The sequence below is a fragment of the Camelus bactrianus genome, chromosome 4 (assembly GCF_048773025.1).
Source record: "Camelus bactrianus isolate YW-2024 breed Bactrian camel chromosome 4, ASM4877302v1, whole genome shotgun sequence".
NCBI classification, from domain to species: Eukaryota; Metazoa; Chordata; class Mammalia; order Artiodactyla; family Camelidae; genus Camelus; species Camelus bactrianus.
The window spans coordinates 59,222,998-59,237,455 of record NC_133542.1 but is presented as its reverse complement, the minus strand read 5'-3'; the positions used below and the strand labels follow the sequence as shown (position 1 = coordinate 59,237,455).

At 39.3% G+C, this 14,458-nt stretch overlaps 1 protein-coding gene across 2 annotated transcripts in view; it reads right to left on the bottom strand.

Annotated features, from left to right (window-relative positions):
- Window positions 1-1,731: 1,731 nt before the first annotated feature.
- The window catches only part of SLC31A1 (solute carrier family 31 member 1), a 39,438-nt gene continuing 26,711 nt past the window's right edge, over window positions 1,732-14,458 (bottom strand). For both annotated transcript variants that reach the window (XM_074362023.1, XM_010957235.3), the window contains exons 2-5: window positions 8,179-8,332; window positions 7,601-7,673; window positions 6,195-6,363; window positions 1,732-5,065 (exon numbers count right to left, since the gene is read on the bottom strand). In XM_074362023.1, coding sequence (XP_074218124.1) covers window positions 4,864-5,065; window positions 6,195-6,363; window positions 7,601-7,673; window positions 8,179-8,298 — 564 coding nt within the window. In that variant the 5' untranslated portion in view covers window positions 8,299-8,332 and the 3' untranslated portion in view covers window positions 1,732-4,863. The remainder of the gene's footprint in view (window positions 5,066-6,194; window positions 6,364-7,600; window positions 7,674-8,178; window positions 8,333-14,458) is intronic.

Sequence of the window (14,458 nt, the reverse complement as noted above, 5' to 3'; positions counted from 1 at the left end):
TTTAGAATCGTGTCTTTTTGTTTTCACCGTTTAATTCAACTACTGGGAACTGCCAATTGTAGTAGAAAGAACCTCTGGAATCATGGAGAGACCCCTCAGCAGGATTTTACCCAGCCTTTCTGGGGTAGTTTAAGTCTGGGTAATCAGAATGTGGGAGAAGCAGGGACAGGAGAACATAGTTTCCCTTCTTCCTCCAACCATTCTTAAAAATACTTTATTCTTCCAGTTTTATCTAGGCCTTTCAATTCTGTTATCTTAATCTTTCAAACACAGCAAGTGTTAGGCTCCAGATAGGGAAAATTGTGTTCTGTTTTGAATCCTGCAAAGGCCAGTATGGAAGGGCAAAAAAGCAAAAACAAACGAGGGGGAATGCTGTCAAACAAGAACTGTCTCAAAAAAAAAAACCAACTACAAAAAACCCTGCCTCAACCGCACTGACTTCTCAGCACAAATAGGCACAGAAGCATGAAAACACAGTGTCTCCTGAGCTGCTTCCCCTCCCATTAGCCAATACTCAAGAGGACTCTGTGTTTAAGATACGTTACCAAGTGCTTTATGCAGATTATCTCATTTAATTTGTAACTCTTAGGAGAAAAGTACTTTAATTTTATGAAAAGTGAAACTAATGCTTAGCTCTTAAGGGGTAGAGCTGAGATTTGAACCCAGGCAGAAATGATTTCAACCTATGCTTGTAAACTTACTTGCTACCTGCTTTCCTAGTCTCCCACTGCCTGGTCTAAGAACATGGAGTGATTAGGGTACAGTGAGATGTTGCTGTTTCAGTTCTCAGGAAATTTCCATGCCATTTTATTTATAAAGAATGACACAATTACCAGATCAGTAGATAAGAGCTTATTGCAGCTGCAAGTCTTCTGACACCATTGAAATCACATGCATTGATTCTATATTTCTTAGGTCCTAGTGTTCATTTCTGGATTGCCCAAACTCAAGAAGATGGTCAAGTGCTTGTGAAGAGATACCAGCCTTAGCCAGAAGTGTGTACCTTTCATTTTTCTGAGAGCCGGGATAATAATCAGGAGATAATAAAAATACACTTACTATGGCTTGGATACCTATTAGTATCTGCTGGGGGCTTTATGTGCATTGCTAATTTAAATAGGTACTATTATTGCCTTTTTATAAATGAGAAAACTAAGGCTTAGGGATTATTAAAATAACAAGCCTAAGGTCACACTTCTAGTAAGTGGTGGAGCCAGGATTCAAACCCAGGTGTTCCTGACTTCAAAGCCGGTGCCCATCATACTACACTGTGGAAGAGACTAGGAGTGGTGCTGATGGCGAGATCCCCGTGTAGGAGCCAAAGGAAAGGCACTTAACACCAGCATTCTGGCATGAAGGGGACAGGCAGGGCCAACACTTGTCTCAAGACTTGGCAGTTCCTAGAAGACCAACTTAGAGCTTCTGGCCCAATAGCATAAGCATAGGGAAGGGAGTATGATACAACAAATCAGCTTTTAAATTCAGAAATCCTTGGTGTACCAAGGTATTGCAGCTTCATGAAGACACTGTCTCCTGTACAAAAGGTCATGTAGCTCTTCTGGCATGTATGGGCTTGTCATTTTAAGTAGATTAGGTGGAGAATGAGATGAAAACATAAAGGGATCATGCCACCTAAAAGACTGACATCTTGAGAACTGATGGTAATGGCCAGACTCCATGCAGACAACGAAGAAACCACTTATAATATCACTCTGGGTAGAAAGACATGCATAGAATCACAAAATCAGAATATTTATTTGTTCTTTCGCACATGACACTGTTAAAACATTCCTACTACAGCAATACTGCTCTCCAGGAGCTTACAATCTGAAACAGTCAACATTAATTGTAGACCCAGTGATTAAGGCATTATATCAAATGCGGATTTTGTATCTTTAGATGTACCTTCTGAAAGAAGTAGCTGGAGAAGGCAGGATCAACATTAAATGACATGAAAGTGTACTCCCTGCCACCTCCCTTTCTACCTTCTAGAAGGAACCCCTGTGGCTAGAATGCAAAACCAGTGCCCCACAGCCTAAATGGGAATTCCACAGAAGTAGTGAAGAAACCTCAATCTCTAATTTCCTGGTGGACACAGAGGAGTCCCTCTTTGTGGGCAAGAGGAGGCTGGTGCTCCTCCAGCGTAGGTTGGAGATGGCACATAGATTTTGTAATTCTGTAGATAGTACCAGGTAACCCATCACCCAGCCTCATAGAAATTCCAATGGGACAATTGCTCCTCAAACTTGTTGTACAACTTCTGGTTGGTGTCTATCCACAGCCACTGCACAGCACTGTCCACTGTACCGGAAGGGCTAGGGAGACTGAATAAACCAGATATATGGGATGAAAGCCTGAAAGACAGAAAGAGAAGTGGAAAGCAGAATAAGGGGCTGAAGACATGGGGATACAAGCTTCTAATAGATGTGAACAGGAGGAGAAGAGAAATTTGGATCTCAAAGGAACAAAGAAGCCAGGCACTAAATTCTAAATGAACAGGGATACAGAAAAGAAAGTCAATAAGATCATTACATTATCACGATCCAAGAGCTCAAGAAAGATGAAATTTAAGCTTTAATTTGTTTTTTTTTTTTCCCTTCATTAGCTTCTTCCTTTGGCAACCTAGCCCAAGATTGCTGGAATTTAGGTTTTTCATGAGACTCTACCTTGAATACCCGAAGGCCTATCCCAAACCAATGTTTCTCTCTGAGACTTTGAAATTCACAGCATTTTGTCTTAACTGGCCTTGATTTTCTCTACCTTACTGATAAGGTCCTGTACCTGAAAGGGTGTTTTATAGCAGATCATGTCAAGATTTCTAGAGTACCAGGGTCACTACTAAACATTGATTCTTATTTCATTATTAAAGGTTTTATTATTTCTTGTCTTCTGAGACAATGATAGGCTATTTGTACCTTAATGCTGGATTCTGTCAGTACCTGTCATTCACTCTGCTTATGCTAAGTATCAGCACTACAACGGGTTGGAAGGAGAGAAAAGCATGAAACTCTAAATGTTGGTTCTTAGATTTTAACTTTGATCCAGTAAGCTCATAACCCTCTCTTGGTTCAAAGCCATGGAAGTACACATTTCTTGCCCTTCAATATTTAACTGGCACTAACAGAGAAAGTATAAACTTCAAACACAACAGAGGCCAACAGGATAGCTGTGTTTTGTCTCTTCTGCCCGGAGGCACAATTTGAGTCTAGCACCAAGGAGGGCAGGATTTAATAGACCAGCACAAGAAGAGTCACTTCACAGAGGTAGGTTGGACTGGGAACAAGACTTCAATGTAGACTAACAACTGAGCAGAATAAAAATTCAATTTTAATTCTTCACTGAGGAAAGAAGTTCTGTCCACTCATTACCTAATTAAGCCCCCAGGAGTAACAAAAGATGGTCAGTAAAGGATGAGGATCTGCCTGGTGTGGGCATGGATCTCGGAGGTTGAGCAAAATCTGGCCATCAGCAGACCACACCCTAAGCCTCTCCAAAGAGAGGGCTGGGCTTTTGCCCTTCTGACCCATGACTGGCTGACTTACAGTGCAGATCAAAGGGCTTTATCAACCTTCAAGATACTTCCAAGAAATCACAGATCTTTAAAAATACGGACTAGTGATTTCATACATGCTAATAAATGTTACTTTGGCTACTGCCTTTTATGCATGTGTGCCTGGGCACACATACATACAGCTGGGGCTGAATAAATGCTTGTGGAATGATTAAATATTGACCAGCAGGATTTAGTACACGAGTTAAGCCCAAACATACCGCCTGCTAAAAGCAAGTCAAATTCCCGTGCCCAGTACCAGGCAGCTCACCCACCAGGTGATACTCCCTTAGTTTAAAGCAGAGATTCTCGGTGTGGTCCTCTGACCATCAGCAGGAGCATCACTTGGGAACTTGTTAAAAATGCCAATTTGGGGGCTCTGGGTGGAGGCCCAGCAATCAGTGTTTTAACAAGCTTTCCAGGTGATTCTGATGCACACTAAAGTTTGAAAAACCACTGGTTTAGAGGCAGACACGTGAAAACAGTAATAGGAGACAAGGGCTAAAACGCGTGTTTCATTCAGCTGAGACATACGAAGGTACCAAGTCAAAGCACAATGTCAGTGGTTTCACTTAGAAATATCTATTTTCTCAAATTGATTGTCATTTTTTTAATTGAGAAATTCATGCTAATCAAAATGTTAAGCTGGAACACAAGTTGATGAGCTACCCAAGAATGCACACGTCTGTGAGCTCCAGGCCTGTGTTTATACAGCCTCAAACTACCCCTCTGCCCACTACAAAGATTTCGGTGCATCACATCACACCTAGGGAAAGGCACAATGTATCTCCCACTCACTGAGTCCAAAGACTAGAACATATTTTTTAATGCTAAGTTTGGGTTCTGAATTTAGTTGGGCAAGAATTTCCCTCAACTGGTGTAAGTCCTGGCTAAAGTTAATCCGTTTCCATCACTGACCCAGGAAAAAACCCCCAGATTCACATAGTTTTTTTTTTTTTTTTTTTTAAGAACAGAACAGAAGACTAGAAAAGCAGGTGATCAAGCCATCAAACAGAAAGCTAGCTGGATGAAATAAGAACATATAGCTTGGATCTAAGATGACGGGGGAAGACAGGACATCTCATGGGTGGCTTCACTTCAAGAGAAATGGGAAACTCAGCTCACTAGGGAAAGAAAAGGGAGGGTACCACTTTAGATCAGAGACTAAACCCATTGAGCAGGAGTACGTGCGTGTGGGTATCTGTGTGTAAGGAGACAAGGAGGAAGAAGGGAAGATTGGACTAGGAATCCTGTTTTCCAGTCTTGAACTGCTTCCCACTGCAATGGGTAAGGCCACATCATGGAGTTTGACATTAATGGCAATGCTCTGTGATGTCCACTACCACTGCCTTTTTCCAGCTGAAGAGGAAGTACCCTGTGCCGGCCCCTGCTGCTACAGCAATGCAGAGGTAGCCGTTGTAGGTCATGAAGATGAGCATGAGGAAGTAGCTGATGACCACCTGGATGATGTGCAGCACTGTTTGCAGGAGGTGAGGAAAGCTCAGCATCTGCTGCCTGGAAAGTAAACAGGGACACAGCAGTCAGGGACCCCACACGTGCTCTCGGGGGAAAGGGGGAACAGTTGTAGTCATGAGCTCAGCTTGAGCTGGACTCCCTCACAGCCACCCTGGCAACTCGCGGGCACTTGTGTCTTTGTAGGTTGTTTATTGGCCTTTGGAAAGGAAATATGATACGACTGTGACATTTATAAGCATTGGCCAGATACAGTATAGGTCAGCAGGAGGAACCCTCCTCAGGAGGAGGGGACCGGAAGGAAGAGCAATGCTCTGACTCACCTCCACTTTGCATCCTGAAAGGGAAGCCCCAAACCCCCTCATACTTATTGGCCTGAACATTTTCAAGCCTTCCACTTTTGCAAAGTTCACATTCTAAAAAACTGGAAATAGAATTGAGGGTTGGGTGGTACAGTGGCAAGCTCTTAATTAGGGACCAGGAGACCTGATCATTTAACCCTCTGTCACTTACTACTGGTTCTCTCACCTCAGGTAAGTCACAATCTGTTTGGTTCTCAATAAGCCCAACCATCAGTACAATGGGCATAAATAATATTGTGCTTACTTGAAAGCAGGACATTAGTCTATAGGATTTCTTGAATACCAATTTAGCTTTAAGACCTGTATTTCTATTATAACTGAATCTCAGAAAGCACTTACTAATCTGTGGGAAAAACCAGTAGTCATCCAAATACTTTCTTAGATGGAATACAGACATTTGCACAATCTTATATTAGAACAAAAGGAGACTAGAGCTGGGATGGTACAACATTTTGTAGAAAGGAATCAGTTGGATTCTGCCATTCTTCTATACCCTGACATGAATTTCTTTTCTTCTTCTGATTTTTGTTTTGGCAAATATTTTAAAATAAAGATTCTTTACTTTCTTTCAAAGTGACCAATACTTAGAATTTAGAATAAACAATCATGTTTGCAGAGGATTCCTATCGTTCCTTCTTTGGCCTCCTAATGATCCACAACCTCAAGCCTCCAAAGACAGTTTTGATCAGATCAAGGTCATATGGAATCACTAACTCCAGAAGGGGGCTGTTGCTAACAAAATAGCTGCTTTGCTATATAACTAATCCAGCTCTCCAGGACTTCCACCTGGATTTGTTTAGTCTTCTTACCCAACAGTTTTGTGTGTCTCCATAAGGATCGTTCCGTTTGGTCCTGGGACAGGCATGGAATTGTACCGAATGCTGACTTGTGACTTGCGCAGGAGGCTCTCTCGGGCTATCTTGAGTCCTTCGTAGAACATTGCTAGTAAAAATACGGCCACAAAAGCTCCAGCCATTTCTAAGTAGGGAGGGAAAAGATGGTGGTTATGTCAAACATGCAAAATCCTTAGCTGGTGTGCTTTTCAAGCTAGAAAGACAACATAGGAAAACTGCTACTCTCAATTTCTAAATATATTATATTGTAACCTCTTCACTTGTACAGAGGCAAGAGAAGAGCTAAGATGTGTTAATGAAAACCATTGCCTCAACTGAAGAACATACTCATTTTCTGATAAAGATACCAAAAAAAAAAAAAAATCATCTGAACAACAATAACCTTTTGGTTTGGCTGCTTGATGTCATTAAATTAACTTGTTACACTGAAATGCACAATGTAGAATATGCAAAAGAGGAATGAATGAAACAACTTATCTTTAAGTGCAGACTCGATTCCTTGAATAGGCATTTCAATTCTAAGCCTTCCACACTGTGAAGAGTTAGTAACAACATGAATGTATTCAAAACTGATTTTAACATACTACCTAAATTAAACACTTCCCTGCTAACCAAAACAAATTGGTTTTGTGGATCCAAAGACTTATCTTGTATCTAAAGTGGTCCATCTAACTACTGCAGTAGTGTAATCTGAATTTAAGGCACACCAACCCAACATGACAGACACACAAAAAATGGGTAACTAGCTATCCCCAAAACTAGGACTGACTCTAAGACAGGTCATGCCAAGAATCAGGAATGATGTAGACCAGTCTGGTAAGCTAGAAAGAGCACTGGACTAGGCAGGAATGGAAGGTCTAGGTCCTTGTCCTAGCTCTGACATACTAACTCTATGTGAGTAGGGCTAATCATTTCATTATTTGAGGCTTAATTTATCTGTATAGTGGAAGAACTGTGCTAGATTAATAGTTTTTAAGCTAGGGTTATTTTGTGGTTATGAATATAAAATGCCTCTTATGTCTTTTATATTCTTATATCCAGGACTGATAACTTAATCAAACAAGGAAACACTTTGGAAAAGGATGAAAGGAAATGGATTGCAAAAGACTCCTATCTGGTATCTAAATTACATTTCAGAAACTCTAAAACATACACATGATATTTAAGGGAGGTTTACTGTAGGGCCCAATGAAACATTGTGTATCCTCACCTTCCAGGTAGGAAATAGGAAGCAAGATGGTTAGGATCATAACTATAATGATTCAGTAATTATGGCAGAAAGAGGTGCTGGGTTTCCAGGTTGTTTGTCACTGGCTCGCAGGTCTGTATCACCTTCAAACACCACCTGATGGCTTACTCACCTCCAGCTGTATTGATCACCAAACCAGAAAACAAGAGTTCCACATTCTTAAAGCCAAAGTAGAAGGTCATGGGCTGCCAGGAAATCAAAACAAGTCAATTAGAAACAAGTGAAGATTCTAAATGAGAATTTCAGGTCAAGAAGCTTAGAACATTTAAAAGCAGCAGATCTGGATAATAAGAGACACTCATCGAAGTGGGAGGCTTTCTTCCTCATTTTAGTATTACTACTACAGGCATTCTCCACAAGTACTTTCCTTTGCCCCCACCATCAACTTTTGTCTGTTTCTCTTTTCTACACAAAGTAGAAAGACCAGAACTTCATTCAGAAAAGGGTCAATTTTCAAAGAAAGGAATACTGAAGAAAGAAGCACAGAAATCTTGGTTCTGGTGTGGCTCCGAAATGAACCTGCCACATGACCTTGAACAAATCACTTGACTTGTCTAGGTCGGCCTTAGTGTTTTTCCTCATTGGTAAATTGATTTTTAAAGATGATAACCTTCCAGTCCTAAACTTCGATTATCTCTGTTACTCAAATGGGTGGGAAAGGGCCTACGCTGCTTCTCCTGTGGCACTTACCATCATCATCATCATGTGATCATGGGAGTGGGAGGCTGAGGTTGTCGTGTGATGGTGAGAAGGTGACATGGTACTGTTGTGGTCCATAGTGCTCATCCCCATATGGTGGGAATGGTCCATTTTTTCCAGGAGAAGTTGAGTCAGCAGTAGATTCCTTTAAGAAAAAGAATTATATATAATAATTCAAGGATATGAAAGCTTTTTTTTTAAAGTAAAATTTTGATTCTTGATAAATACTTTGCCTACATGGGATTTCTGCCAATGACTAAATGCCCTCCGAGCATCTTTACTCAGAATTACTTTTTACAATCTATAGATCGAGAGAGAAGAAACTGTGCTATTAAGGACCACATTTGGAGGTTGTGGCAGAAGGGATTTGTATGTAGGATTTCAGAAACCTAACCCTTATTCTGCAGAATCATTTCTTTACTAGATATAATCAATGTACAAATTTAAATTTGAAATAAGGAAAAGAAAAGTAGCTTCTTTGGGTTTCAGGAAACAATTTGTAGTAACAGACAAATTGATGCCATTAATGAAATTTAACTGCTCTAAGGTTTTCTAATCATAAATGTCAGTAGATAAAAAGCAAGTATTTCAAGATAATTCACCTAACTGGATGGCCTGTGTTCAATCAGGATATTAAGAATACGCTTTCACATATGGGACAACCAGCCTTCAGCTAATTTAAATTGGAAGAAAAGGTCTACCGCTGCCCTAGGCAAGCGGTGTGCTCAGAATTTGATAAAATTACAATCCTAGCAGAGCATTAGAGCTGAGAACACTGAAAGCAAGGTATAAATTGGATATTCTATATTAAATTAAGTCCAGACAACTGCATATTCAGTCTTGTGTCTTTACCACCTCTTCACTGCTTTACTGCAAATGTCCGTCCGAGACATAAACCAAGGAGCAAAAACTCCTGTAGTCGGGGTGGGGAGTTGGAGAGGGTAGAGAGGGAGCTGTTGGTGGGTTCTCTTTGTGTCCCTCAACTCCAGTTTGTGAGGGAAAGAGTGCTTTCGAAATGCCAAGTAGTTATTTATGTTCACAAGCCTGAGTGTGCCTCTCTTTAATCCAATCAATAAATACTTATCAAGCTCTTACTATGTGCCAAACTCTGAGCTAAGCTCTAGTAATTCAGTAGTGAATAAGACAAACAAGTACCTGATGGAAAGAAAAACAATAAATAGAACAGTTTCATGGTGGTAACTAGGGCTGCAAAGGAAATAAACAGGGTAATATGGCAGCATTACTAAGAGACTGACAAGAAGCATACTTTAGATAGGAAATTTACATAGACTCAGGGAGTCATGTATGTCTAATCAAAGGCACAAATATTTAGCCATCTATTTTCCTCTCTTCAACTCCCATCCCTTGATTCTATGCTTAAGCAAGCTTAAGAAAGAGATTCTTATTTCCAGCAATGGACAAGGCAAAACCTCAGTACGGATAATCAAAGTTCAACTCTGAATATAAATAACTTTGATGGCAGACACTATATTACTTCATAATTACGGAGCATGACAAGCTAATGCTATTAATATCATTGCCATAAAGGGATTAGATTGGAGGTACAGAGATATATAGTTAAAATCTTTGTCCATAAAATTTTTATTGTGAAACAAAACAAAACAAAAAAGAATACACAAAAATAATCAATGAGAGCACACACAAAGTTTCAATGATGGAACAAATGGTAAGTGCACAGCAGTTTTCAGACAAAGAAACATGGTAGGATGAAGAGATCACTGGTCTCTGGGTGATCATAAATTATGATTTTGAACTAAGCAAATGAAGTGAAATAAGATTAAAAAGACTTCTGCCTGTCAGGAAAGCTGATAACACATCCTCATAAAGAGACTGAAGTAGAAGTCACAGATTTTTTTTTCTCTTTTAATAAGAGTCTAGAAAGTGATTATAGCATAAGAAAACCATAAAGGATAATTTCATTTCATGTTGTCAGCATGAGTCCTGGCCACTGAGTCAGTGACTATGTGAGGAGTGCCTTGTGGTGTAAGAGACTGAGGGACATACAGAGACGAACCAGACATAGAGTCTTTCCTCATGGAGGTAAAAAGATAGAAGAGGAAACTGAATAGTCTTCATTTTCATTTGGGGGCATAAGTTGAAGTGCAAAAGACAGTTTAAACAGCAAGAACACAGCACTACAAACTACTTAAGATTTGTATCCTTGATTTCCTTGATGGACTTTTACATATTTTTCCCATGAACAGGTTTTTTTTTGAAGACCCACAAGTTCATGATTGTTCAGGCACCAAACCTCATTACCAACTAGAGCCACCTGTTCAATGAAGATACGGGATCAAATCTCTTCAGAGATGTCAATGATCCAATAATTCATATATCCAAATCTCAAAAACACCTTTCAAAGTATGCACTTGCTTTGAAGTGTCATCTTATAGGATACATTTCAAATATACTAGGAAACACAGCAAGAATAGAATCTACTTCTTTTCATTGTCCATGGACAAAGGGTTTCTTATAATGGAGTCCTGTGCAAGGCTTGCCTAGTGGAATATGAACTGGAAGGTACAAATCTGGTGGAAATTAACATATAACATACACTGTAGGCACAAACTCAAACCAATCCTGGCAAGTCCTTATGCTCACTGAAAGCCTTGGTCTAGAAAAGATCCCAGGGGGAATATGCCAAATTCAAATGACATCAAAAAAGGAAAAACTTAGAAATTTACTATTAAGGCATAATAAATAAAAGTTATGTTCTTTTCTCTTCCTATTTGGCTTTTCAGTGATGTGCCAGCCATATGTATTTGGATAACTCATCTTCTATAGCAAACACACAACCCATTTTCTCTAGAAGAGAAATTCTGTTTACAGGAGGTAAACTGGCAGTCGGTTAGTGTTAGTCTATTGCCTTCAAATAGCTTTAATCTAAGATCTTAGCTCAGCTTCTTGCAGAATAAAAATGGGTACTGAAGTAAGAATAAAGCAAAGAACAGTGACACAGCAATACCATTTGCTGTCTTAACTTGTAATCTGAAGAAAATGGTTTAATCAGGAGCTGTGCTGTTTCATCTTTGGTTTATTCAAGTTTCTCTAAACTCCACAGCCAACTTTAACTACTTGTTCTCCAACAACTATTTTCTCTAATTTAGCTCCTTCCCACTGTCTCTTTCTAAAAACTCGATTCAAAGTCCACAAAGTCACTGTACTGTACTTTTATGGAATCAAGTTTCTTGATTTGTAAAGCGATTACAATCAATGGAACTTGTGGAAGAGTTAGTAATGAGTGATAGGTGGAACCTTAGCAAAATTTTTGTGTTTATCTATTCACTAGATTTCTGGTTTTAGGAAAATTTATCTGCATATGTTAATTCCAGGCTAACACTCCTGTTCTTGTTTAAAACCCCTGCTGTTTACTTTTCTTCTTATTCTTCCACTTTATCAAATTAACAAGTTATTTATAAAGAAGAGTACTTAAAAAAAATCTGAATATATAGCTCAAGGATAGAACTGAAAAACAAACTAACAAACAACAACAACAACAACAACAACAACAACAACAAAACCTTAGCATTCCTAGCATTCAATCTGTAATAAAATCCATCTATAGTATTTTACTCATCAAGTTGGGTTCATAAGTAGGTGGGAAGATTAGAATACTGTTCTTTCATTTACATTTTTGCCAATGCAGGCAAACTATCTCTAACAGAATTCAAGAGGGACCCACACTGGAGAAGTACCTTTGCATTAGCTAATGGAGTGAAGAGTTCAACTACATAGTTGGAAAATACCTGTCAAAGAATTTGGAAGGTGCTCTGATTGTATAACCTGGGAAAGTTACTTAGCCTCTCTGGAACTGGTTTCCAGGCAGTAGAATTTGGAGGGCTGCTGGGAGAAAGCAATCAGAGAACAGACTTAAGCATCTAGCCAAGTGCCTGACAAATGGTAGCTATTATCATGGAATATGAGGGGATAAAATACCTAAGATAGGGAAAATCCAATGAATGAGTTTTGTGGGAGAAAACATTTATCAAAATGTCAGCTTTCTGTTAGCTTCTCTCCTGCAGAGTATTCTAGCCAAGACCACTTTCAAGCCCCTTTCTGCCTATCCTATCTCCTAACTGAGACCACAAAATGACTATTAACACTCGTGTGGGTAGTTCATAATAGCTCCTCCTTCTAGCAGGAAACTTCTTAGATCTTTAAGGAAACAGAAGAGAAATGGTTTAGGAACTGGCTATAAAAAAAAAAAAGTCAAGAGTTTCTACAGAACTTAGTTCCAATAAAATTAGTGAGAAGTTTATTTCTCAGGAAGGCTTTACACTATTCAGTTTCTAGGCAACATTTATCTTATTCATTTTCAGCTGGGTGCCTGAAACTGGCTATATGCCACCTTGTTTCTATTGCCCTGAATACAATTAGATATGGAAAATGAAATGACATTCTACACTGAGTGTCACATAGCTTTGCATTTCTTTCTGTTTTCCCCTTTCCTTCATTTAATAAGTATGGTGCAGTATTTATAAAAATAGGCTTCAAAACTTGTATTCAAGGGTCTAATTCTTTTTAGTCTACTTCTGATGATCATCAAAAAAGAAGTTTCCCCTATTCCTGCCCCCCAACCCCCCCAAACACATACACTGTAAAGCTTAACCAGAGGACCAGATTATTTGCAAAATCTAGCATCTCTAGCAAAGTAAATATGGATTTATGGAGACAAGTTGGGGAATTAGACAGAAGGCTAAATTCTGATGCCCATTCTGAGTCTCGGCACTGACTTTACTTCTAATAGGTTTAGTCTAACCTTTTAATTCTCTTTTATTTTCCTGGTATTGCACAATGATGAATGAGAAACAGTAATCCATAGGGATTGTGGAGATTAGACCCCACAGAAAGACTACACAGAAGTGGTCACAAGGCCCCTCTCCTCCAGCTCAGACAGAGGTAATCTGGAGCCTCAGGTAATTCTTTTGGAGACTACTGCTAGTCTTTCCTGACTTCCATGATAAGGAAGAAAGTTTTTATTCTTAAAATGATTAGGGTCATGTTCCTTTTTAGATTTGTAAAAACATTAAACAAAGGGAAATCTATCTGGTCACTCTTCTGCTTTCTCCAGTCATTATTTACGACTGGTGACATAAGCTTTTGGCAAGTACAGACAGAGGAAATTCAAGGTCAAAGACAGCATACTATCATAAACAGGGATTTGTGCTTACGGACTATGTTCATGTGATCACGCAATAAGTTTAACTGGAATAATCCTGCCTCTTGATGACCTGTATTGGGTCAGCAGATATTCTGAGAAATGGCTCTGGCTTTGTTTCAAGTGCCCTTATAGGTGAACTCTGAAATTCTCTTGACAGTTTTACGAATTCTGCACTTACGTTGTTCTTTGGGGGAAGGAGGTGGTAAAGGAGAAGTAGGAGTAAAGGGGAAACCTTGATCTAATGCAATAATAAATAGGGCCTATGTGCTCTTCAGAACGTGGCATTTCAGGTCAATATACTGGAGTTGTTTTTTTTTAAATGTAGTAGTTCCCAGGGAGGAGAAATGCAATTTGATGAATATATATGGGGAAGACCCTTCCCCTTGAAGGCTATGATACTGTTTAACTCACCCCGTAGACCCTGGCCTCACATTCTTACTCCAAATTAACTGGCAGAAATGTGGTCATAATTGTGTGAACGTCACCACACGATAATTTGGGTATTTTAGCTGCCCTTCCTTGGCTTGTGTCCTCCTTGAGGTGCAGTAATCATAAGGGTACTTAATTATACCAATTTTATTTACAAAGGTTATTAGGCTTGAATAAATCATAGGTTTACCCAGGTTCTAGCCAGAACTGGCAAAAACTTAGGACCCTCAAAGTTCTGCCATATCAGTGTACTAAACACAGTTAAGGAAAATGAGGCAGTAGAGGTAGAGAGAAACTAGGTCAGGCCAATAAGAAATAAAGAAATGTAAAAGACCTTAAAATCACACATACACACACACACACAGAGTTACCCCCAGATCAAATATGGCAGGTGATGGGAGTTGACAGGGCACTTGCTACAATAGTAGGTTTATAAAGATAGAACTCAGGAAAATAATTGCCCCAAATCCACCATCACTATCACTACCACCAAAAAATAAAGAAAGAAATCTTAGATTTTATCTTTTAAAAAATCCTTCAATAAAACTAAGGCTACCATTTTCCCTTCTAACTTTTTGCCTTTGTTGATAATAAAAATAACTCCCAGGGGTCATCTACAATAGCAACAAATTCTCACTTACTTTTCTTCATGTCAGTGGT